This window comes from Dermacentor albipictus, chromosome 3, assembly GCF_038994185.2.
Source record: "Dermacentor albipictus isolate Rhodes 1998 colony chromosome 3, USDA_Dalb.pri_finalv2, whole genome shotgun sequence".
NCBI lineage: Eukaryota > Metazoa > Arthropoda > Arachnida > Ixodida > Ixodidae > Dermacentor > Dermacentor albipictus.
Window position 1 is genome coordinate 133,049,785 of NC_091823.1, and position 25,375 is coordinate 133,075,159.

A 25,375-nucleotide genomic window follows, 5' to 3' on the forward strand; every position below is an offset into this window, starting at 1 on the left:
GGACCGGTAAGCTTTTCACGGCACTAAACAAAGAAATGGGGAGCCTGAATATCGCTTGTCAGTGCCTTTAAGTGAAACGAAACGGAACGAGCCACGAAGCATAATGTGTCTTTAACAGTGTAGAAGGCGAGCAGACAACGCAGGCGCGAAGAAAAGCCGCTTCGATTTGAACACGCCCGCCCAGTTCTCCTTCGCTCTCAATTTCCTTACGAGATCGAGAGAGGGCACGCGGTGTCAGCCGCCGACACCGCCGCCCCTGTTGTCCCCTGGCGGGTGGATTGCCCCGACTCCAGCGCGCCCGCCGTCCAAGCGCGGCAGAGAGGCCGGGCTCGGGTCTGAATCGCCGCGTCTCATTGCGCGCTCGGGTCACGCGGCATGCGGAGCCCGCTTTGAGCCTGCAGTGCGTGAGCTTAGGGAAGCCCATGTTCACCGGCTCCTTAATGGAGCGAAAGAGCGTCGCTCCTACTCCGTGTGCAGTGAACGGAACCGCGGCTCTTTGTTATGTGACCGCCGCGGAATAATTCGTCGCGCGAAAAAAACAACGCTTCATTTGTCTGCGTATTGCTTGCTGCTGCTGGTGCTGTATATTTGTTGTGAAGAACCACGTGCTTTAAGATACGGAACCTCGGATGAGGGCTGGAACTGATTCGACTGTTCTGCACTGAGACATATCTGAAGCGTTTTGTGGAGTTGTCGTGAACTGTGCTTTGCTTTGCCGTGCGCTTGAAGCAGCTGCGGCTTCGGAATTCCAGCTCTGCAAAACGATAGTCTTGGAAACTGCGGATTTATAAAGCCAAATCTGTGGTGCGCCATTGTGAAACGCGAGGTTATTTGTTGTGGCCGTGTCTGCTCGTGTGGTTCCCTGTGCACTAGAGGATGATGTCTTACGGATACACCTCCGTGGAACAAGCACCCAAGACACAGCGGTTTCTTTTCACCACTGCTCACCCAAGGTATGGTTATTTATTCTCGTGCACCGTAGCACGGGATGCTGGTGACACATACTGGCACTTTATTTTTCAAGATCAGCTTTGTATTTTTATAGATATCACATTGGTAATATTCACGAGACATTCCAATATGCGTGAGCAAAAAACTGAAGTGATCGGCTACCTCTTTTCTCGACGATATAGTTGCGGAAGCCGTACTGAAGACATATAAGGAAGAAAATAGGTTCATGTATATTCCATACGCATTATGTGCTCGACAAGGTCATTTTGGACACTTCCATTTTAACACAAACGAAGTGTTCTTGTTGAAAACTGACTTAATTTGTCTGATTCTCGTCCATTGTTTACTATTTCCGCGTATGCTGTCAGTTAATTCTCCCGTTTTCTGACGATATTATATTACACTTAAAACGTTATGGCAATTATGTGCCTGATGGCTTCTGTTCACATTTTATTTACCACAATTCTCAACTAAACCAATTATATCACCGAGAAAAATTTGCTAGAGCGAAAGGAATAGGAAAAAAAAGAAAGAAAACTGAATCCTGCCGCAAGCGTAAGGTCCTAGTTTCGCGGTCTATTCCCAGTTAGGTTGCTAGTCAAAAATTTATTGAACCATTAAAATATGACAGGAAACGAAGCTGTTAGATAATCAGTTTTGTTGGCTTACAGTGTTATTACGAAGTTCTTATGATGAGAGACCAATATTTACACGGTTCAGCACACCATCTTCTAGAAGAAAACTTGTTTGCAATTAAAGCGAAAAAGATAGTTGCAAAATACCAGCGTATCGGCGCTATTTCTCCCGAATTGATTGTATCATCGTGGGCAGAAAACTTTGCTGCGCCCTTGGGAAGAAGTCGGACTGATACAAAACATTTAGATACACAATATTTCATCAAAGCGCGTTTCAAGACACTTGCAGGCTGAGTTTCTAATTTCGCTTAATGTTGCAGAAATTGCTAACTCTCCCACTCTAAGCAGCCGTCTCCTGAACGAGAACTAGGAATGACGGAAAGGAAAAAGAAGAGAGCCGACAAAATTCAAGCTGTTGGTGTAAAGTTCAACAGCAGTAAAGGCGCGTTTAAACGGGAGAGACGCACGGCAGATTTCGGGAACTCAACTCAGACGATATATTGCAGGGCCGCGGAAGACCGAGTTGATGATGAAGGCAATCGCTCAGGGGAAATTACGCCAGAAGCCGCAGCACGCCACCAGTTAGCCGTAAACTAGGCGTTTCGGTCACGAGTTCATTTATTCTCAGCGAAGATGGGTCTTCCGCTCGAGAGGTTTAGCGGCACCCAGAGAAAGAAAGCCGGAGAGGAAAACAGATCAGCATGCTTCTAATTAGTGGACCAGTGTTGGGCGTAGCAAGGAATGACCCAGATCGGTCGGCGAAATGTACAGAGAAAAGCGCCCGCCTCGGTGATTTGTTACCTGGAGTTGTTGGTAGAATTCGTCTTGCTTTCTACGGCGGTTGCAGTTTTGCCCTCATTGTTCTTCCATCTATGCTTGCGATATTTCGCAAGGGTCGTCTCCAACGTTTCCTCCTGAAACAACCAAGAGTTTAGCTTCCGGCTGTGGTTTGTGTTAAGCTTGCCGTTTCCGGGATTCCTCATCGCTTCAGGATGCCTCGTTTTCAGCCGTCAAGCTTATCTCAGCTTTAATATTTATTGTAAGGGCATCTTGTGTTTCAGAGTGTAGCCGCCGAGTAATCGTTGAAAATCAGTTGCGCAGTGAAACATATTTAGAGAATAGTGAAGGAACTTCCGAAAGCCATGGTTACTTTGCTTTGTTGAAACTATTCGCTCAGGTATATTTGAAAAGCGTGTGGCACTCAAACAGAAACTAGATTTTCTACTGAAGATGTCGTGTACTCTATCACTGGTTCCTGTTCATTATCATCACGCATAGATTACGAGTGCAACAGCTTTATTTTGTCTTCTAGGAGAGCTATATGCGCATACTTTAGTTCCGCATTCGGAAACTTAACACTCTAAAGAAAACCTTGCCTTTACGCAAATTGTGTCCGTCCACTTATTGCAACCGCTGCAGGAATACTTACAAAGCGGGGGTGGTTTCTCTCTGTTACGGAATTTATCGCTGCGCGCCCTTGCACACCCGCTGAGAAAAGTTTTTTTTGCAAAGAAAGGAAAGTTTCTATAGCTCGCTGCGTAAGTATAAAGCGTACTGTTATTAAAGCCATATTCGATCTTTGATTTGCGGAATATGGGCTTGAGTCGGAAAATACAACTGCTGTATGCGCTTTCAAGAGTACATTACGTTCTTACATTCCTGCTTATATATTTCAAAGAAAACATCTGTGGCTAGCTAAACCGCGCCCTTCTTGTGGAAGCGATGGGCTTGCCGTGGTGCCAATGCTGCGCAAGGAGTTCATAGCGTTTGAATTGCGGTTAAATCAGACGTACCTCAACGGGTTCAGTTAGTATACGCAAATAACAATTCATCCTCTCAGGTTCTTATTTCGCTCGCCGTTAGCATTCCTGTCGGTATAGGTTTGTCGCTGTTCCTATCGTCCAAGAGCTACCGAGCAGTGTGAAGTATAAATATAACTATGTTATTTGGCGTGTTTGTATTCTAATCCGCAATATAGTTGCCCTGGAGTCAAATGGCTTTCTGAATATCTATCGTTCCATAGAATTCTCCAAGCCTTGGTTTATATATACTGGTCCCCTTCATAAACATGTGATGCGCTATATTTTTGGAAGAACAGAGCAACGTGTCTTCTTCTCTAATCATATCATAACGGAGAAGGCAGTACTCCGTCATTTCAATAGGAGGTTTGGCAGGGAACTCTGGAAATGTATTTATTAGCTCTCTATAGTACCGGCTGGTTAGAGCAGAATAGCAGTTCTAATGTTCTTGCAGTATTCACTTGAGTGAGCAGTCGTGCTAGCGCGTCATCGAATAGGTTTTAGTTTCAGTTTCAGTTTAATATTCTTTAAATACAATGCATTGGTAAGATACAATATGCACACGAGGGTCCCAAAGTCAAAGACTGCTACGGGACCCTCGACTGTGCACTAAGATATTTGCGTGGACGGCGACAAGTCAGTGCAGCACAGGTCTAGGTGCTATGACGCAATGTGTTATTACGAAGACTTCCTCATCTTCGGTTCCTTTAAGAGCATTGTTGAAATTCCTGTTTCGAGTGTGGTGGTAGCGTCGTCTGCTAGACGGGGTGGTCCACGGAAGCGAGCGAGAAGTAGCTCAGGAGGGTGCGCGCCACGCAGCGATATAGGAAATGCATGCACGAACACAATAATTGAAAGGGCTGGCAGTTTGGCCTAGCTTCACCCTTTAAGACGAGCTGACGCCGTCACTCTCTCTGTTCTCAAGGCTTTTCCGTCCCCGACGATGAAGCCTCCTCCTTCTGCCGAAAAGGTGCTTGCCTTTACAGGTACAGCAGGCGAACACTTGTGCCGTAGCAGGCGTCTCATTTTGGCTGCGGACATTCGTATTTAGTCTTGTCATTTAATCGCAGGTTCTTCACTTGCGTTATTTGCCTGTTTAGGAGTCTGCAATAGTGTGTTTGAGGAAAAAGCAAGAGGTGAAGCCGATGAACCATTCATCAGTCCACCCTGAGTTGGCAGCGTAGTTGTACGGTGCAGACCGTCTATAGTCGTCAAGCGCAGACAGCGGCGACGCAGCCTTTTCAAACGCAGGAACGAAGCGTTAAACGCTGTCACTACTCATGCGAGCTAGAATGGGACAGCCGCTCGCTGGAGCACTTGAGAGGTCGGCGCACCCCGATTTCCCGTGGCGCCACGCGCGCGACCGTCTGAGGCCGCTTTAACGCTGTCGCTTTCGGAAGGGTCGAAAGAAGTTGAAGAATCAAGTTGCCGCTCAAACGAAATCGTGTTTACTGTCAGTTTAGGTTTAAGCAACAAACAAAAAATGGGAAGAAAAGGAAGTAGCTGGCGCAAGACTGTTTTTAAGATCCAGTGAACGTCTTCTTCCGTGCTACCTCAATGCTGGTGCTGCTAGCGTTGAATGGGCGGTCTGTTTCTGAATCTCGGGTAATGCAGATAACCTGCGCATGTTTATTTGCTTTCTTTTATTACGCCCATGCATGTGTGTTCTTGGCGGGATGCTTGCTAGGAAAACGTAACAGCTTAAGAGAGACGTTCAAAAGCGCTCTTTCTACAGTTAAAGACCAAACAGGGAACTATATTACTCGATAGGGTAAACTTCTCGGAAGGCCTCAAATGAAATGATTGGCTGTCGCAACCTAGAGTGCGGCGTTGATTGCCCCACAAGGATATATGTCGTTGGGAGAATGTAGTAAAAAAAATAAAGATAAGTAACAGAGATTTAGTATCAGGCTTCAAAGACTCGATTCCTTTCTAGTTCGTTATTGGTATTGTATTGCACAAGGGCGCTATATGAGAAATTTAGAGATCCAGCGGTTTTGTACGAAGGAAGGGCGCAGCTGTTACATCGATATTTCGTGCCTTGTTGGCCAATATCTACAAAGTTCGAGCATGAGCATACGAAGGACATTACGCAATCTACTCCTAGTTTTTGTCGTGCATGTTTTTGCGTTCCACACGTGGTAAAGTCCTTGCAGATGGGCATAACAAAAAACTCACATAGAAGCTCAATATTGAGAAAAACTTGAAAGCTACATGCTAGTTCCCCAACTCCTTTGTAATATCGGCGTCCGAGTAAACGTACTACAAAGTACAAAAGTGATGAGAACGCAAACTGAAGCAGATGAAAAAAAAATAAAGAAGATTATTACGAATGCTGTGATACGGAGTGGTTGTTTGCAGTCTCAAAGCGCTCTCTCATGCCACGGCCATAGTTCAAACGAGCACAAGGCCCGCATTTCACAACAGTTCGGCGCTACGAAAATACTCTTCGGTTTCTATACGAGGCTTTGAAAAGGGTCAGCGATGGGAATACACGCGTAGGAAGGAAAGATAATAAAGCAAAGAAGAAGCAGTTACGGGGGCGGGGGCGGGATGCCGTTGCCATTCACTTTGACGTGCGGGCCGGATCCATCCGGAAAGGAAACATTTTTTTCTCCCCTCAGCGAGGCATTCCCTGTGCCTGTCTGTCGATAGACCGCTCGAGCCAGTTTTCTTCCGCGGCCGTGAGCTGGTGCCAGATGGAAGCAGCGAACAAATTGCGGCCTTTCTTCTCGTGTTTGCTCCACCTTGAAAAATAAAAAAAAGAAGGTACAAATACGTCGTCAGAAGTTGGATTTCAGTGGACGATAGCGAAAGCAATGTAGACCAGTCCGGGCGTTCTCGCTGTGTATATCGACCGACGCTGGACTGCGCAAGCGAGATGATCGGCTGGCGCGATATACCGGACCCTGCGCTAGGGGGCAGCGGACACACGGTCGTGTATTAGAAGTCGTTTCGGTAGTTCGGGTATGTCCGAGCTTCGTACACGTTCGGCCGTGATTTCTGCCGCAGTTTGGTTCCCGCAGTAAAATATGAACAGAAGCCTTCAGGAGAGGTCATAAGTACGTTGTCTCTTGATAGCGTACTCCCGAATTCCGGCTTCAGGATAAATTTACGCTACCGTTCTCGCACTACCGGCGTACCTCCTTTAGTTTATGCTCATTTAAAGAATAAACTTGAAGCGACCAAAGTGTTGTGACAGACGTGTTTACGCTCCAAACAATTTGTAAAGTGTGATTTACACAGGAAGTAGGGGTGGCAGCTAACCGTATATCCGACTTTAAGGAAGGTCGATTCACTTGAAAAATAGCAGGTGCTCCTTTGGCGAAGGCGAAGCGTCCTATTCGAATCACGAGGACCGCTCATCGCTCGTAGAGCCTTTGCGGCCGAATTTGAGGTAGCAACCGTGTCAACGTAGCTGGTTCGTGCCGCGCCTTAAGATGTCACGCAGTGTTGGCCGGCAGCTGCAACAGAGTGGATTGCACAGGCGACCGAAAGCGGTGCTCATGGAAGGGTCGCAGACGAGAGGGCGCTGCCGCCGGAAATACATTCTGCGCACACCGACATTCTTGCCGCGCCAGGAGACCCCGGACAAGCCCGGACACCCTCGGTGTTGGAAGATCGCCACTATTATTCTCGGTAAGTGAATTATGTTTCATTTCTCCGGTAGGGAATCCCGATAACACGAGCCAAGCCAACCCTAGTTATATGTTTCTTCAAATCATTTACCATTCATTTTAACACACTCTACTTGAACAAACCTGTAGCAATCAAACTGACTGTAATAGAAATACTTTGTGAAAGGTCTTAGCCTGAATACTTGTTTGTACATACATTTATGTCATGCGCAGTCTGTCTTCCTTCTCGGAGGTTTATAATGTACCATAAACGTTACGTTGTTTTTAGAGCACTTCACCGCTGTAGAGTCGATACCTAGCTCTCACCCATTTCGTTATCGCGCGCCGGTTGCGACAGGAGAATGCTTTGTGTGGTTTATTCTGCTTTACTGTTATGAGTGACGTACTATACAACTTGTAAAAAAGTTTATCCTTTTTAGATATTTCTTTTTCTGTGTGCCATAAGCGTGCACGTTACAACGAAAAGAAGTTTGAAACACATAATCGGATCGAAAACCACACGGTGAATTATCGCGAATTCAGATAAGCGTAAAGTTTCTCTTCCCGCCGTAAACTTTCTAGAGATTGTGCGGTGTATGGTCCCTGCCCGTTCGGTGTGCGCCAGCAGAAAAACACGAAAAGGAAAGTACATGCAGAGCCCGTATCCACAAAAAATTCCCCTGCACAAGTTTTCTCTGTGGTTGGGCAACGCTGTGGCGATACTGTTGTTATCACTCCGATCGCCATATAACGAACCCCGGGCGCCCGTACCCCGGGCCATAAGCAAACTGTCTTACGCAAGAGCTTTGCGAATACGTGCCTTTAGTTTTGCTTTCACCGCAGAAGGCCTGGTCCTGCGACAGCGAAGATATTCCCGAGACAAGACTCGCCGGAACGAGGACAAAAAGAAATTATCCGCCGTCCTGTTGAACCTCCCTCGAAGCTAAACTAAATTGCAAATCAAAGCCTTCTAGCACTCCTGCTGGGCCTCGTTCCTTATCGGTGCAGTTATTCGGGCACCGCCCGGTGAATCTGCCAGCCTATATTGCAGCACACAACGAACTAGTCTTTTTTTTTTTTCTCGCTCTCTTTCTTCTTCGATCTTTTTTTATACATTATCGGCACCAACGCGCGCAACTTCCGAATAGCATGGGTGTTAGAATATATGAAATGCACCTTCTGTTAGGTTGGCAAATACTGACAACTACTTCGAGGTATACATTGGAAACGACGCTAGGCACTAGATCTGATTTTCAGCGAGGTTCGGCAGTTTATTAGTTCGATTGCCGAAATAAAGAAATTTGTATTTATCTGGCTAAACCTATATTTTTGGTAACCGCGGTTCGCTGAGAGGGAACTTCGACCTGTAATAAACTTATATAGACTGATTGTGTTCCTTCCTTCGGGTACCTTAGAGTTAGGCTGAACGCCATAAAAAAAAAAACAAGTGCAGATTCATGCGCATACAGGAATCTATTCAAAGCGAAGCTTTCGTGAGACACCTATGAAATCCTGTAAGTTTGCACATTTTTACCAGCCTCGGCTGCGTAAAGAAAACTTGAGCGTGCAAGTTGTCTCTTATCTTATATACATTTGTATTTTTCCATAGCTCCTTATTTATTTTAAATGTTCCAGCCGCTTTTTGGCCAGTTCATCATTGTATCTATGTGCCATAGCGTGGACATCATAATAGTCATCAACACGCCGCAATCATTTCAAACAATTAGTTGCGGTTGGCACGTTATCAATTTTTTGAACCTCCTTGTAGGTTAAATACATCCAGCTCCTTGGCCAATCCCCTGTTGTGTATATGTGTTAATGTGTGGTAATAATCGTCATGACAATCAACATGCACACAGGCTTCTTGCCTGATTTCCCATCATGGGTACGTGCCACAGTAAGGTCATCGTACTCATCAAGACGCAACGGTAATCTCAAAGAGCCAGCTGGCGTTGGCACGAAAAAATAATAGGTGCCGTTGTGGTGTACAGGTTAGAGAATCGGTCTGCCGCATGGTGGGCTGATGTTCGAATCCCGCCGCTGGACGTGCTTTATTTCTATTTCCTTAAATGAATGAGAATCCACTTGGCAATAACTCTACGAGTGACTCACCGACGAAGGGGAAACCGTAGAATGGCAGACCAAGAAGCTTCACATTAAAAATCGGTTGCGCGAAAACTGACAAGGTGCACACGGTGTTTTGTGAAGTCGGCACGGGTGAGCACAAAAATTCAATCACAGGCGCTTTATTGCTTCTTCAAGCGAGACACGACAACGGCTGATTTCATTGGAGCATACAATCCCGTTGATTAAAGGGCGTACAACTGTTACTTGTACGAAGTATTGCTTTGGCGGATTGCGGCGATGGAATGGTCGCACCCCTCCCCCCCCCTTTATTATGTGCTACGGGCATGGGACCCACGCGCACACGCTTCGGCAATGCGAATGGCATTGGTACGCACGTGCTCATGCTTATCTAATCCTCTTGGGGGGAGCTGCAAGGAGACGCGAGGGTTATGTAGCTTCAAATATATTCAAATGATATCGCTGAATCCGCCTCGACAGCGCCCACTTGGTAGATAACCATTCAAGTTGCTATGGCGATGCATCGCGGCATCGCCTCTAGATGGCGCAGCGTGACCAGAGCGAAGTCAGAGAGAAAGTCGGATTAAGAACGCGCCTTACGCACGACGTCACTCCATGCGCCCCGTTCGGTAAGCCGTCTTATCGTCTCCTTGCCTCGTCCGAACAAACCGCATTGCGCTCACGAGTTGGGACAATTCAAGCGCGACCACACAGTGACGGCGACCGGTTTCGGCGCGGCGGTGTTTGCCACTCGCCGCTGCTATGTGGCGCTGCTGGCGCATGCCCCCCACCCCTAGTTTGGAGCAAGCGCCGCGCGACCCATTGAATTAGTATCAACTCCATGGCGCCATTGAAACAGATAGAAACCATTTACAGTAGTAAACACAGCTTATCAACCTTGCGATCACAAATTAAATACCGATCATAAGAGAGATTATTAACTTAAATAACGTAGCCAATCTGCTCTAAAGGAAGAATACCCCGTATTTTTTTTATTATTTTGCACTGATGCCATCTAGACAGACCACACGGTAGACATCGTAACTGCCACCATAACGTTGCCGTGATAGCTATCTGCGCGTGTAACGGATCAGATCCTATCAATTTCTTTCCTGCTATTTTTTAGTCGGCGATGATGATGATAATTTATTGATATCTCATTTGAAACGGGGTGGTGAGTAGTAGTTACCAAGTCTGCTTGATTAATCAGGCATGCTATAGGTGCTTTTTTGTTCTGTAATTTTGTATGCGTCGTCTTATTCTTTTTTTTTTCTACCTCAGAACTTCTATATCGACCCGAGTTTGTACTCCTACCTATGCTTGTACGCGATCCGGTCGTATCAATCTCTTCCCTGACTTTTTCCTGCAACACTTTAAGCGTGTCTAGTTTATCCCGACTAGTGATCGGCAGATGCTTCCATTCACTCTAAAGCCAAGCGCTTGGGGAAGATGTGAATACATTCGCATTGCCGTAGTCTGTGCCGAATAATCAACGAATTTTCACTTCAGCAGAAAGTGCAGCAGACTAGAAAGTGGATGGCAGTCTCGCCTCTCGAGAGATGCAGTCACTGGGCTTTACGCACACTCCACGACAATTCTTCTGGAGCTTAGTGTCATGTTCAATTAGGGGGTGATGGTGGGCTTTGCTCGGTGGAGTGGAGGAAGCAGCTTTCTATCCTGGATCATTTCTGAATGCGGGGATATTTCCTACTATCTGGTCACATCGAACAATTTGACAGAAGAGTCTGATGGTGAAAGCTGTGAATGTTTAGATTGTACAGTTCTCATGTCGTCGTGTTTCGTTGCCATAAAAATATGCAAAAAAAAGGAAAAGGAAGTATATGTGCTCACCAACTATTCTATCTAGACCCTCAAAGAAGGAGGAGGACAGTCCTGGGACAAACGGAAATTTAAGCATGTCGCTACCATGAGCACGTTGCCAAAAAAATGCACCAAATCTAGCGATTGTTTTTTACTACTTCAAGCAAACATATTCCCAAAGAAAAAGCCAGTATGAGTGCTATTGCAACTGCTGGTTTCTGTGGAAGGCGTTGAAAAATTTATTCCGAAAAATAACGAAGAAGTAACGGCACATTTGCCTAAGCGCAGTAATATTAAAAAAATCACTACAGAACTTCGAAATTGTGAAGTTAGCAGAGGTATAGAGCGATGCCACCACTTTGACGAATGCCCGTATAACTTTTCTTCTATGACTCTACACACTGCTGCAACGCAGTATTCCCACGATGTCCTGGATTTCTAGCGAGTTTCTTTCTTCCGATAGCGTGCGAAGTGTTTTGAGCAGACGAAGCATCCCCTTGTTGGCATTTGACTTTTAGCAGTTGACAAAGCGCACTTGGGGAAGTGACTGCCGAGAAGCAGTGACATGAATGAGCAACTGAAGATTAGCATCCTTTATTGTAAAGTGCAGGCAGGGAGCTATTCTCACCCTATTGCAAAACCGGCGTGCTCCAGTTCCTTTTAGTGTGAAACCAGCTCGTTTTTGACAGCTAATTGCACTGTGGACGCTGGTGCTCGATGGGAGCCACTTAGGACACCAGTGCGAACGCTGCACAAGAGCTGGGTCACACTGGACGAGACGTTCATTTCGCTGCTATGACGCTGGTGCGCACTGGTTTATGCTGTACATGCGCCGGTTCTCGCGGCAGTTCACTGGCTTGCACTGGAAACTGCGCTGGTTGCGTTTGTACCACACTGGGTTTAGTACGCAAAAGGTACAAGTGCTGCTGAATATTAGATGCTTTATACAATTTCTTTGCTCAATACGAGTCCCTTGTTCTACATAACACTAAATCTTAAGGTCATAAAAGTCTATTTCGTGTCGCAGCTTGGAATAAAGATGCGTGAGCAGTCTTGTTTATGCATGCATATTTGACGCGGAAGCTTTTCCTTTGCACTGGTTGGATAACTACACTCTTGTACTAAATCACGAAAATGCAGATGGCGCCTCGTTATTGAGTAGTTTGTGCGCAACCGATGACTGCTACTTGTCGCTTTGGCACAGTGTTATGATGTCCACACAATACCCAGAAGTCGTTCAGGCGCGTTCGAGCGAACCCCCAGGAAGCGTGTCGCTGATTGGTAATATCACGCCGATAACAAAACTGAGGCAATTCGGGTGCTTCCACTTTCCCTAGTGTGTTGAAATATAATGTATAAAAAGGTATGACGCTCAAATACACACAATTTAACATTCATCCGGTACCCGTGCCAAGATCATACCCTTCCACCCAAGCTTAGACCTAGTATACCCGCCGAGTCTGCCTACACTCTATCGGCCCCTCTGGGCTCAGGATTCAACAAGTCTAACAAGGATAAATCGCACTATATTTCAGCTTTCGCACCGGTGCTCTTAAATAACTAATTGTTTTCGTGTCTACAGTGTCAGCGCAAGAAGCGATGAGCGCCGATGTGACACATTATAAACATACGCACATGCGCAGTCGACGAAGGCTGCCAGCACTAGCCTACGCTTCTCTGACGAAGATATGTGACTATACAGACATGTCAATCGAAATGGATCGTTCAAGCTGGAAAATATTGGATTTCTTCTTGCGCGAATAACAAATAGCCATCAAAACGGGAAGTAACAGCCCATACAGCGACCCTGCTTGACAGTTTATTGAGGATTTTTTTTTCAAACTTAAAATACCGATGGCAAAATCACATCCTTACATTCTATTACATTGATTCTATTGAATATGGACAACTTTTCTTTCTGATACAGACGTAAGCTTTAGTTTCAGAGGGATAGCGCATCTACCATGTCGGTGAGAAAACAGAACAGCGCCTGGGTCTTGACATGGCAAATTATTCACGACTAGCGATTTGCTGGCGTGGTGTAGTAGTAAAGTACCGCGCTTGTGCTCCCTAGGTTAAACGATCGATCGCGTCCTGGTGGAACCATCTTTATTTCTACTTCTTTTTTTCAATCTTTATTGCCCTAAAACGCTCTCTGTTTCCTGTATTTAAAAAAAAAAAAAACATACCCGGTGCCCAGGGACCACGTATTTCGCGCTCTTGAATTGCTTTTTCCACCAGCGCCCATTGCCTCACCTGTCCTTCGCCCCAGCATCCAGCGCGCGACACTGGGCCAATAATGCGACTTGGCACTGGACAGCGCACACTGGGTTTTGTAATAGGGCAATCAGAACCTCCAAAATATTCAGGCGGAACTATAAAGGAGTGTCGTTGGTTCCACTCGCCTTCTTGCAGACCTACATTGAAAACAGCAATATTTAAGACGTGCCGGAAACAATTTTAGTAAAAGCTTTCTGCTCGTTCCGCACAGGTGGTTAGTTATAGAGTTTCTGATATATTTTGTAGACATTACCCACTGCGTTGTTGCGAAAGTCACATCCACCACAGTCTTGCAGAAGAACATGGTGCTATCAAAATTTGATATGCTTGTCGATATATTATGATTCATGGCGTCACCTGCAGCGCAAAATTTAAAAGAAAGAAAGAAAAGAAAAGAAAATCGCCTGCCGTGAAACCGATCTAAAGTGTGAGTGGTGAAGCCGAACTTGTGTTTGCATGCTCTAGTACGGACGAGCTCAGCTTGTCCTCTGTAGAAGTGGCACATAACCTGAACAGTACCCTTGCTCGTCCTCGGTAAGGAAATAGTCCAGGGTTCACACTCTTGTCGGCCGATGCTCCTTATTTCAAATAGTTCGACAAACGTTGTTTACTACTTCCTTTCTTTTTAAGTGAAAAACTGCAGCCATTGATGTTTCTATTTTCATTCGGTTTGTTGACTTTCCAAGCAATCCGGCTTAAGCACACTTTACAAGAAACTACAAGCGTAGTAATGATTACTGTCCGTGTACAAGTGTAAGGCGTCGGAAACAATAATTTGCAATATTCAGGTGACTTAGATCCTGCATTCGTGCTTCTTGTAGAGTTGCATGTTTATCGTTTACCTTCTCCTAAAGATGCACACAGCTGCTTTTTCTTTCATTTCTAAAGAAACATGTTGTAACGCTACACCAAAATATTTTCATCTACAATCACACCTAAACATAGGAAGCAACGCGCCGTGGTTGCTCAGTGGCTATGGTGTTGGGCTGCTGAGCCTGAGGTCGCGGGATTGAATCCCGGCCACGGCGTCCGCATTTCGATGGGAGCGAAAGGCGAAAACACCCGTGTACTTAGGTTTAGCTGCACGTTAAAGAACTCCAGGTGGTCTAAACTTCTGGAGTCCTCCACTACGGCGTGCCTCATAACCATAAAGTAGTTTTGGCACGTAAAAACCCATAATAAAAATACATAGGGAATAGGCAGTAGTAATCACAAATTATCTTTACTCTCAAGAAGATATTGTGACAAGGGCACCCCAAGGGAGCATATTAGACCGATATTATTTAACATACATAAAAATGGTATTGTAAAGGTTAGTAACAATGCACATTTAGATATTGTTACCGACTACTCAAGTATATTTGTCCAAGGACACGATATTCATGAGCTCTCAGGATCTGGCTTAGCTAACACAACGATTCAAAAAATGCACACGCGGAGTATAGCAAACTCACTTGAAACGATTACCGGAAAAATACAATCAGTTTTATTCCCACCTTTCCAAAAACAGTTAAACAATAGCTTTATCTGCATCGAGGGAGTGAAAAATTGACTCTTGTGGGTGAGGTTACTACATTAGGAGTAACCTTCACCGAACACCTAAGCTGAAATGCTCAAGTACAGCGTGAGTTTGTCAGTGTAACACGAGCGTATGGTGTGCTTTCTATGCTTCGTCATGTTCTAACAGAAAAGATTAAATTTTTCTATGCTTCGTCATGTTCTGACAGAAAAGATTAAATAATTGCTTTGTACCGCTATCCTTGCATCTCAAGTTAATTACTGTACTCTTATATGGGAACATCTTTATGCAGGAACATTCAGAAGACGTGTACTCGAAGAAAAAGAAGCTGTGTCGTATAGAAAAGCCGTGTCTTAAGCAAAATGAAAAATGATTTTTTGCAATGTGTGCCTTAACATAACTATTCGACATACCTGATACACTCAGAAGTAGAAGCACTTGGCTTATATGTCACCGAAGAAGCAGGTTAAAATTGCGCATAGCTACTCTTCTAGGTAACCTGGAAATTGACAATATAGACATAAATACCTTTTCCAGTGAGAAATGGAAGACCTATTTACTAAAGCGCTGGTGCTCTTAAACACATATAGACTGTTCTTTTGTTTGTAATTGAGAATACATCATTAATCGGATTAAAATATTTATGTTTTGCTCCTATTAGGTTTCCTTGTAGATAGTCACTGTTAAAACGCGTGTAAATAGGTTTCAAAGTATTTTCTGCGATGGGCATTGCGTGTTCTGAAGGCTACGGTTCATGGTACAGTCTATAGTGGTCTAATATAAATAGCAGTGTCCTGCATGTTTTAGAATATTTTATATTTGCTTTCCATTCTCTCTCCTGTGTTACGTTACTATTTGAAAAATCGGGCAAACGCCCACCCAATCTGGGGCTGAATTCAGAAAGCTTTTCCTTCGTAAGTGCTCTTTTTCATTGGCTCATCGCCTTCGCTAATCATATGACCTACATCCCTACTGGCTGACTGAATGCTTTTATCATAATAAATTTTTGTGAATACGGGCCGTCTATCTTAGCAGCTTTCTGTATTGTTCTTACATTCTTCTATTTTTTTTTATAAATAAAGGCTGAAAAAAATTGATTGACGGTGCTTAATACGCCACTTAGTTATCTACTTTATTCTAGCGCTAGTGAGATACTCTTTTCCAACACAAAAAATACAATGGAGTTCTTAGCACAGGCTTGACAAAATGTTGTCTCAGCCTGTATTGCGTTCGTCATGAGAACGACCGTTTATGACATATATTGTCAAACGGCTTCTACTTTATCGTCGAACTTCATGCATCAACACGATACAAAGTGTGAATGAACGTACGCGTTATACCCTGTAGTTAATCAGCGTAAGAAAGGCAGTCAGCAAACAAATTTGTTGTACAACAGCAGCCAGTCACACGACGCTGCAGTCTTGTCGAGCTGGCAACACAGGAACCTTTTATTTTTTCTCGCATCTATTCCACTGATATTATAACGCACAATCAGCCCTAACGTTGTAATATGTGTTCTGGCGACGATAGTATATGAAAAAAAACAACACTGATTTTATTATGCAACTGATTTTAGTGTAGAATACAACACGACGTCTAGCAACGCAATGTAATATTCGCTGTGTTGCAAAACAAACGTTCCTATCGGTACCGGGGGTCTTTTGGCGGGCGTAAAATAAAACGTCCTGCGTCCTTACAACGACAATAATTTTCGTAAAGCGTTTTTTTTTCGAAGCACCAAAATCGTTCAAAACCAGAACGCGCACGAACACCACAATGTTTGGGACGTTGTTTGCGTTGCGTTGAGAATGCTCTTGTAAACACGTCTTGCATTCACCACACTTCAAAGGAGGATTCCAAATGCATGTTTCAGCTAAGCTGGTTCTCCCTGGCGAAGCGTAATAAAAGCGTAGAAAAAAACGATACACTAAGACCATAAGTGCCCGTTTCCCGGGTAGCAGGAAACTTATAAATGTGAAGTGTTGAAGCATTTAAAAGTTTGCTGCTACGGAATGGCCTAGAGAGGAGGAGATGTTACTCAGTTTCTCCTCGAGTTTCTCCTATAACTTTTGACTTGGGGATCACACGGCAAACATTAGGACAACGCGAGAGAAATCTCGCTGCTGCAAACCATTTGCGTTGAAAAAAAGTGCCGCGGCGTTTGCTTCCATTAGGGCGCCCGACCTCACTGCGCTACTAACGGCGCGTGCGATTAATGTCACCGGGTTCGCTGCATTGCACATCGTGTTGCCTCCAGCAACGCCGTGTGCTCTCCATTCGAGAGCTCTTCATTTATTCTCGCTTTTACTTTTAGCGGCTGTGCTAATAAACGTTTACCGTATGCGTTGTTTTGCCTTTCTTTTTTAATCTGTAAACCGGGTAGCGGAAGAGAGCATGTAATATAAAGAAAAGCTGCACGCGATCAACACCCAACTTTCTCTCAGTTTAGTGATGCATCGCTTCAATTTACAGCAGTGAGCTTCGAATCAGCTTCACTCCTATGCGGCGTAATGGATGGTGCACTGTTCGGTCGATTGCTTCGTAACGCGAAATAGGAACTTGCAAGCGTCTCCGGTGGGTTCAGTTAGGTATATTTATACGAGTGTAAGACTATGCTATTCTCATGCACAACTTACCTAGCGAAACTGGAAGTAACAATTGTGCAACATATCAGTGTGTCATGTGGAGCTACAAGGGCCACCAGGAGTTCTTTTTTTAAGTATATATTGTGACTGGCTACCCTTACCGTCAATAAAGGTCATACAATAGCCTTCAAATCTGGCCGACGTTCTACCATATAATTATTCAATGAAGAGTAGCTCCTGCAAAGACGACGAAGAAATGCAAAGTTACCCTTTTCACTGTTGGGCTCGGGTGGTAGTTGTTATGCCAGAGTTTAAATAAAGTTTTTTGTTCAGTGATGAGCACTCACTGCTTGAAGGAGCCTGCTGGTTCGTTAGGCTCACATGTAACTTTCTTTCAGGCTGCAGGTGCAAGACAAGAAACATAATTTTCCGCGTTTATATAATTCCGAGATGGTATTGAGCTGGCAGGCTCTCTGAGCACTGGTCATACTACGATTCCACTAATCAACTGCTTAGGTTGAGGGGGAATTGCGTTTCGCTGTGCAACAGGAGACCCTGCTTTGATTCCAGGCTACGGCGGCCATATTCAGATTGATGCGAATCCGTAAACATTGGTCTACGGTGCACGGCAAAGAATCCCCGGTGGTCAAGATATTTCAGAGTCCGTTAAAAAATGACGCGCCTCATAATAAGATCGCAGACATCGTCTGTAAAACCACATAGTTTGTCTACGTTTTCAGAATTTATCCTGTCAACGCCTTTACGCTCGCCTACTTTCTTGCGGAAATATGATGAAACGAATGAAACGCGAAAGAGCGATGACGAGGAACGAGAACCGACATCACAAGCGCTTCCATTCCACTTCTCCGTTCATGTTGTTTCGCTCTACCTTCTTTTTATCGTGGAACAATACTAACGGCCTAAATGTCAACCTGGCTTCTGGAGGCATCATTCAGCCCAAATATTGTCATTTTTACATGAGGAGCCGTGTTTCTTTTTTTCTTTTTTGAGGCTTTGCGAACAACATTCGGAGCAAGATGACGCCTCGCGTTTCTTTTTCTGCACATTCGCCTGCAGATGCACCAAAGCTTTCCACTTCGAGGTGAGTTTCTCAAACATGTTGGTTTCTTTAGCCGACGCAAGTTAGAGTTATGGCGGAGAACAATAAATACACTCGCCCTGCGTCGGGAGAAGAAAGTGAGCATAGAAAAGAAAAAAAGTAGGACCTTACATTTTTGCCTAGGCGTGATATTTTCCCAGGTCAACGAAGAAGCCCACATGTCGAACTCTTTCGATACACTCGTTCTTTGTAAAATGAAGTGCTTGGCCGTTCAATTCTTCTTCAAAATACCTTGCTCAATTATGTATGTTTCTATGCTACGCTTCTCCAGCGGCAGCGTCTTTGGTTATCGAATAGATGTCTGTGTGCTGTTTGTTTTATGGTGAAGCTGCATATGGCTAGAAACCCGAGATTATTTGCGTCTTTGGTTGTCGAATAGATGTCTTTGTGCTGTTTGTTTTATAGTGAAGCTGCATATGGCTAGAAACCCGAGATTAATTCACGTCAGTCGACAGAAAACTATCGTCGTCAATGGTTCATACTCCCGCAAGCACTAAGCATTCATACCCCTGGAAGCAAGCAAAAAATGAAACAGTTCATAACCCCGTAAGGCAGAGGGTACAAGCAATCAGCAAAGTAAAGCGAACAGTGCATACGTTCTTTTAGAATCACGCATACATCGCATAGAACAGCATACGTATCAATAAAGAACAAACTGAAAACAAGCATCCGAACCACATAATTGATAATAAGGTGCTCGCGATAGCAATGCGAAACATATAGTGCTCCCCGCATACGTTTTCGTGTAAAGGTTACTGTTGCGCAAGGTGCCGTGGTGACGCCAGCTGGCGACGTGTGGTCTGTGCTTCCTTGATGTACATCCGTAGCCTTTCGTGTGTAAGATTAGCAGCCTAGCAACTGATTTGAATGTTGTTGTAGCACCGCTATGGGTGGTGGCGTGCTGCGCAAATCACAATTACTCGCATTCCTACCATTACTCTGAAATAGCAATGCTGCCAATAAAGCCAAGAAGCATTGATTACCTCCTCAGCAGTTGTAGTGGTGGCATTCAACAGCTTCGCCGAACATCCACCTTCGCAGGGGCGGGATGGCATTTCTTTTTTAATGATTTTTGCAATTTCTTCTGCCCTTCCAACTTACCTGCATGCTCGTCGAAGAAGACAATGCCAATGGCGCTTACCAAACATTCATGTGTCATTACCAAATATTCTATTCTGTGTAGCAAGGAGAAAAAGTTTCAGGAGAATACTTAAAGTACATGCAAAAGGAATTCCTTATTTCCCAGCTGACAATGGGTATCTGCAAGATTAAAGATCCCTGCATTCATCAAAAGCTCTGTTACAACAGTAACAAAACATATTCTACAGAGGGAGCAGTATTATGTGTAAACTGCAAATAAAACCAAGGCTTACCTACCTTGCTTGAACTTCTGAAGGATGTCTGGATGTATGTGCAAATTTCTGAAAAAATGGCATTGACGTTGAATGCTGCTCCACTTGTAAATGACCAAATCCTGCGCCTACTTTTTTTCCCCGCAGAAGCTTAACTGTGTTCGAAATGCCTCTTTCTGCGGCGTCGTCAGCCAGGTAAAAAAAAGAACTCGCTAGACAACCGGATTATTTTTCTTCGAAAGAAGGCAGCGATACACAGCAGCCTCGCGTGACCTAAGTTTCTCGGAGTATTAGTGGTTATCAGACGAAGCGTTTTATCCTTCCAAGAATGAGCCCCGCGTCACCACCACCGTGAGGAACCTACCTGAACCCCACAAGCGCTAACTAGGTAGATAAAGCACTCGTAACCAAGAACCGCTGTCCTAAGTCAACCAAACAATATATGCCAGTTCTCTAGTACTGCCTCTCCGTCTAATGCTCTGTGGCCTGCGACCACGTCCTCGCCTCACTTCACGTTCCTCCTCTTCGTCTAATGGACCAACATTTATCCGCTCTGCGCATATGACCTACTTTTCGCAACTTCTTCGTGCTTATAAGAAGTAAAACATCATGTACCCGCACATCCTCTCTAATCTATACCACAGTCGTTATATCTGCTGATAGTGCGCCCATCATTTTCCGCTCTGCCGCTCACTGTGCAGCACATAGTTCGACCTTTTATTTTAGAACTCCAAAAGGTGTCTGCCTTACAATTTGGTGCTAGAAGAACACAAGGACTATATCTTCAAGTCTTTGGGTAAGGGGCTATTGATGTTCAGGCGGTGGGTTGCTAGAACCCTACAACTTGTCTTTATTATCCGCCACCAGATATTGTGTTTTGTCATCGAAGTCCACTGCGAGTGCCGAGCGTATCAAGAGCAGTTCTTTTCTGAGTCGACAGACTGGCCAGGAACCAAGAAGCCCTGTACCTACTCTGGTTACTAACAGTTTCTTAGCTGCCTAGTAATTCTTATGTCCGCTTGGACATCGGCGCCTGATGTTCCACAAACTATCCTGAATCTACTCTGGACAGGACGAGGTTAGTTGAGACGCTCATAATTGTGAGTTATACACTATCAATCCATATTCGCAATTAATCCCGCTCCTGCGCTTTAAGATACTCGAAAACTGAAGGGGCAACAATATGTACCCACCCCCGCATCTCTTGCAGGTTGTGATCTGTGCTATTTCGGGGAAGGATCCTGGTGGCTACGCAGTATCTTGATTGCGTAACTTCTTCATGGGCACTGGAATATCTTTTAATTAAAACGCGATTATGTAATCAGTGAAGGCAAGGCTTTGCACCTTGAACAGTTCAGCTACTCACTGACCTAAATCACCTGCACACTGCAAGGAAACTACGGCATCGCTCTTAAATTCATAATTCATTATGTTTTTGCTACGACTTGATGATTACTCTCCGCCCTCCTATAGCTGTACACTGATAATGCCGCAGCGGTATCCTAAAATCTATTGAGTGGATTCTTGAAGACTTCATGCAGACTAAGGGCTTTAGTATAAACAAAAATGGCCATCAAGCATGGTAGCACTTTTCATGCTAGCTTGCCCATTATAAATAAAGAAGGGTCATTTATTGTAAAAGCGTGCCTCAGCAGTTCAATTTTGTAAAGTAGAACTTCAAAATAGCGACGCGTTCAAGCTACACAAGTTGATTTTTTTAATCATCTGGTTAGTTTATTCCTTAACTCCCTCTTTCTCGGTAATGTTACATAATAAACGAGTTAATTTAATAGCATTAGTAGATGAGAAAAATAGGTAGGTACACTTTTAGGAAGAAAGTGTAAGAATGAACACGTAAGTGCTCACGATACACGATGCGTTAGGGAAGAGAATGTTGGTAATGCTGAAAAATGTTCGTATTGGACGTAAGGCGACAGCTGACAGCGACAGCATGGCGTGGAATGTCTTTGAAATTTAAAGCAACTCGAGGAGAAATGGACACAGAAGGTGAGCGTGGTCTTGACACATAGTTTGATGGCGAGTCCACTGCAATATTCCGGAGGGTAGCGCGATAAATGGCACTTGATTTATTGAAGTTAAGTAAAAAACTAAGCGTGCCTTTAGTACGGGGCTGCACAAGTGAGTTTGAACTGCATTTTGCTTTTAAGGATAATGCACTTAGGGTATATTTTGTTACATTTATAAAAAAATGAATAGACTAGTGAAGGTGAATGAATGTATCTATTAGCATCACTTTGAAAACACTCCAGCCTGTTAGCAAGAGAATTGGGATACGCGTGCCAGATAGGTGATGCATATTGGAATTTAGGCGTTTATGAGTGCTTGGAATTCCAGATGTTAGAGTGGTATTTCGCACACTTTCAAATTTGACATTGTATGACACGATACTAAGAATATGATGGTGGATGAATGGGGCAACTACTATTCCTTGGCCCATAATTTTTGGTGTGGTTACATACATTGCTGTATCCTCTGATCCCACAACATTCGCATAGTGGGATCGTTCCCAACCTGCGGGACGTGTTTTTTTTTTCATGCACTTTCATTTCCATTAATTTATGGTTTCTTTATTTCATTTACTAAGCACAAGTAAATTCTCCTATGTTGCCCTTGATGTCAGTGTTTTTTGGTTTCTTCTGATATGACAAATAAAAATTGGGCCCCTCGTTTAACCCTCTTTCTTCTCGTTTATCACGGGGAGAAGGTTATGCAGCGCTGAAGCACACATCTGCTGTGTGAGTTCTGGTTCTGCGCTGCGCAAGTTATGCAGTCAGAATCATGAAGAAGCGTCCCTCACGTTTACCATAAAAAAAAGCATGACAGCTCGTTCAATTTACATAGCTAGCGGAGCATCACGCGCGCTGCACTACATTGCATAGCCATGAGAATGCCATGTGCGTAAAATAATTCCAAGTAGTTGAAAGGCAATTCCTTTTGATGGCTGGTATCTCCGCTTGTACTCTACGCATTAATGTATTTATATTTTGAATTAGTCTTCGACGAAACCGGAATGCATAAAATTGTATTCAATGGGTCAGTACATCTTTACATTAGTGTTTGCGTCGGCTGAAACTGAAATGTGTGAAGTTAATGAGTAACTGCAGGAACGAACCAAGCAAGTTTGTAAATGTTAAGTTGTTCTGGTTCTTCCTCGTCGTACACAAGCGACAGGCATGTGAGAGTCGCGTATATCTGGTGCACAGGATATTAGACACCCCGCATCAATTTCGCAGGTTTACCAAGAAACACCACCTCAATTTTTATTCAATCCACACATACTTCGTCATCTCTTGTCACTTCCCCGGGCTGCGATCTTGTAGCGATGCCATCCCCTCGATTCTATGCCAATCTTTTCACCTACCAATCATGGTCAGCTGGTTCCTCTGATAACGCAGGCGGAGCGCCGCTCTGACCATTGACGAAACGCGAAAAGGAAAAGCATCGGAAAAAAGCGCCGCTACTATATCACGGCCCTGTAGACTTATCGTAAAAATGTGTGGGACTTCGTTGATTTTTACACTTGTAATTGTGGTACGCAAACCCATGCATATTCTGGATTTCATACGGCTATAACACTCCGGCAAACCACACGAGACGCTAGACGGGCGCTTAGGACAGGTCATCGGCTGGTCTTTAGCGCGCACTACGCAAATCTTTAAAAAAGCAGAACAGCCACTACGAAAGAACTTTGGCTTGGAGTCGTCTGGAAACACAAGCATCGAAAACAGTGCAAACAATAGCTGGAGTAGATAAAGACGCTCATGGAAAAATAGTGAAATTCATTGAAGTGCTAGAAAGGTTAATCATTTGCAGGTAATTCCGCTATACACCCTTAAAACTTCAGCAACTTCTTGAAAGCATGCTTAGAGAAGGACTGAAACTGCCGTCAACTAGTGATGAAGTATAGTACACACACGATGAATAGTTGCGAGAAAGTAGTTTTCATTGTGAAAAACTTTACGTACGCTTTTTTTTTCCTTTTAGAGACGCTTGTCGCCTTGGTTCTATTAAACCGTAGCGCTGACATCCCTGCCTTGTAGTTTTATTGGCAAAGCGCGTTTTATAGCATGCATGTGAACATGTGTGAGTGATATGCCAAGCAATCAAGTTCCCTAATGGTGTACGTTAAAGCTGCGTCGTGTTGTTGACTGTACCGTTAAAAGCTTAGAGTTACAGCTATTCCAACACATTCGTAGTTCACGATTTCTTTCATTCAGCCTAACTTCTCCGCTAACAATACCAGCTAGATGTGCTTATAACTCACCATCTCCTAAGATCGCAAGAAGTTATACCGAACGCAATTCGCCTTTTGTGTACATTCGTAGGCTCTCTTCTATGTTGTAATTTGCTGTTGCTGGAGGCCCAATAAGCCAGCTTGGACCTCCGATAGCAACGCATTGCCCTTTGTGCTGTCATACAGAACTCCCCTTAGTATTTCGTTCTTTGCGTAATTGCAAATCGTCATGGTATATTTTGTTTGTGCTCAAGGCAATCTATAGTGTCACATGAATGGTGTCATCTGTGAGGAGCACTGGATTTAAGGTGACGTCGCATGTTTGATATGTTTGGTGTATTTGGTGACACCATGGATGTTTGAAGTATTCCTAATACTATACATTAGACACACGCTTTATAACACGAAATAAGCACTACGAACATGTCTGATAAGAGGGGCAATCTTTTACTGAATAATATGACCGGTCCATATATATTGTCTAACTTGAGAATCCGAAAGACGAAAATTATTCTGCTTATTTAGTCGACGCCATAACAGTGATAATGAGCAAGGTAGGCGGCATTTGTATAGTTAGCGCAGGATAGCGGCACTTTTACTTGGTCATGCAGACCAGTAATAACGTGCTTCTTTAGAATTCCACCAGACAAGCTACGTGTAACACATTACAAGGAATAGGCGAACATTTTTTACAAGCTTGCGTTGGTGCAACTGACTGTCACGTGGCCTTTTTCTGGTACGGTAAGTTGTTCTGTATAATTGCATAAACTAAATATGTGTAACGCATCAGCATAATCTCCCAAAATTAAGCTTATGAACACATCACAGAAGAAATCAACTTTGAACAACACGTATAACACCGTTCGCACCGCAACTCAAGCGAAGCTTATCTTTTGTACAGCGTTTGCGCAAAGTTGTTTTCTTTTTTTTTGAAGAAACTTTATTTCAAAGAACTATACAAGATACGGTGCCGCTACACGTACATTCCATTGAATCACGGTAACCTTTGCAGTGTGCCAGTGCGACCCAGTGCCCTGGTTATTCTCTATAAATCAAGAGTCTATCTCCATCTATTTAATTTTAATGCATGCATATAAACTGATGTTATGCTATTATTCCTGGAAGATAACTTCGCGTTGGCTTTGTATAGACGATGGACTCTCATTCACGAAGGTATGTTCACGTAAGGTCGTCGCCAAGCCAACCCCGTTTCCCCTAATATAAAATTAAATGTCAACCAGACTACAGTGACTTTGCAGAATCATCTCTCAAAGATAACTGACCCTGTCACACCTTCCGGCCAAAGAGGATCATGCGACCAAAACGCATGTCGCCTTCTGTCGAAATACGAAACTC

General features: G+C 44.1%; 1 protein-coding gene across 3 annotated transcripts in view; it reads left to right on the forward strand.

The window, feature by feature from the left end:
- The first annotated feature begins 223 nt into the window (after positions 1–223).
- Positions 224–25,375, forward strand: part of LOC135904952 (cell adhesion molecule Dscam1-like) — a 228,326-nt gene continuing 203,174 nt past the window's right edge. For 2 of the 3 annotated variants that reach the window (XM_065435951.2, XM_065435952.2), the window contains exons 1-2: positions 224–953; positions 6,873–7,024. In XM_065435951.2, coding sequence (XP_065292023.2) covers positions 877–953; positions 6,873–7,024 — 229 coding nt within the window. In that variant the 5' untranslated portion in view covers positions 224–876. The remainder of the gene's footprint in view (positions 954–6,872; positions 7,025–25,375) is intronic. The other variant, XM_065435953.2, reaches the window with a different exon arrangement.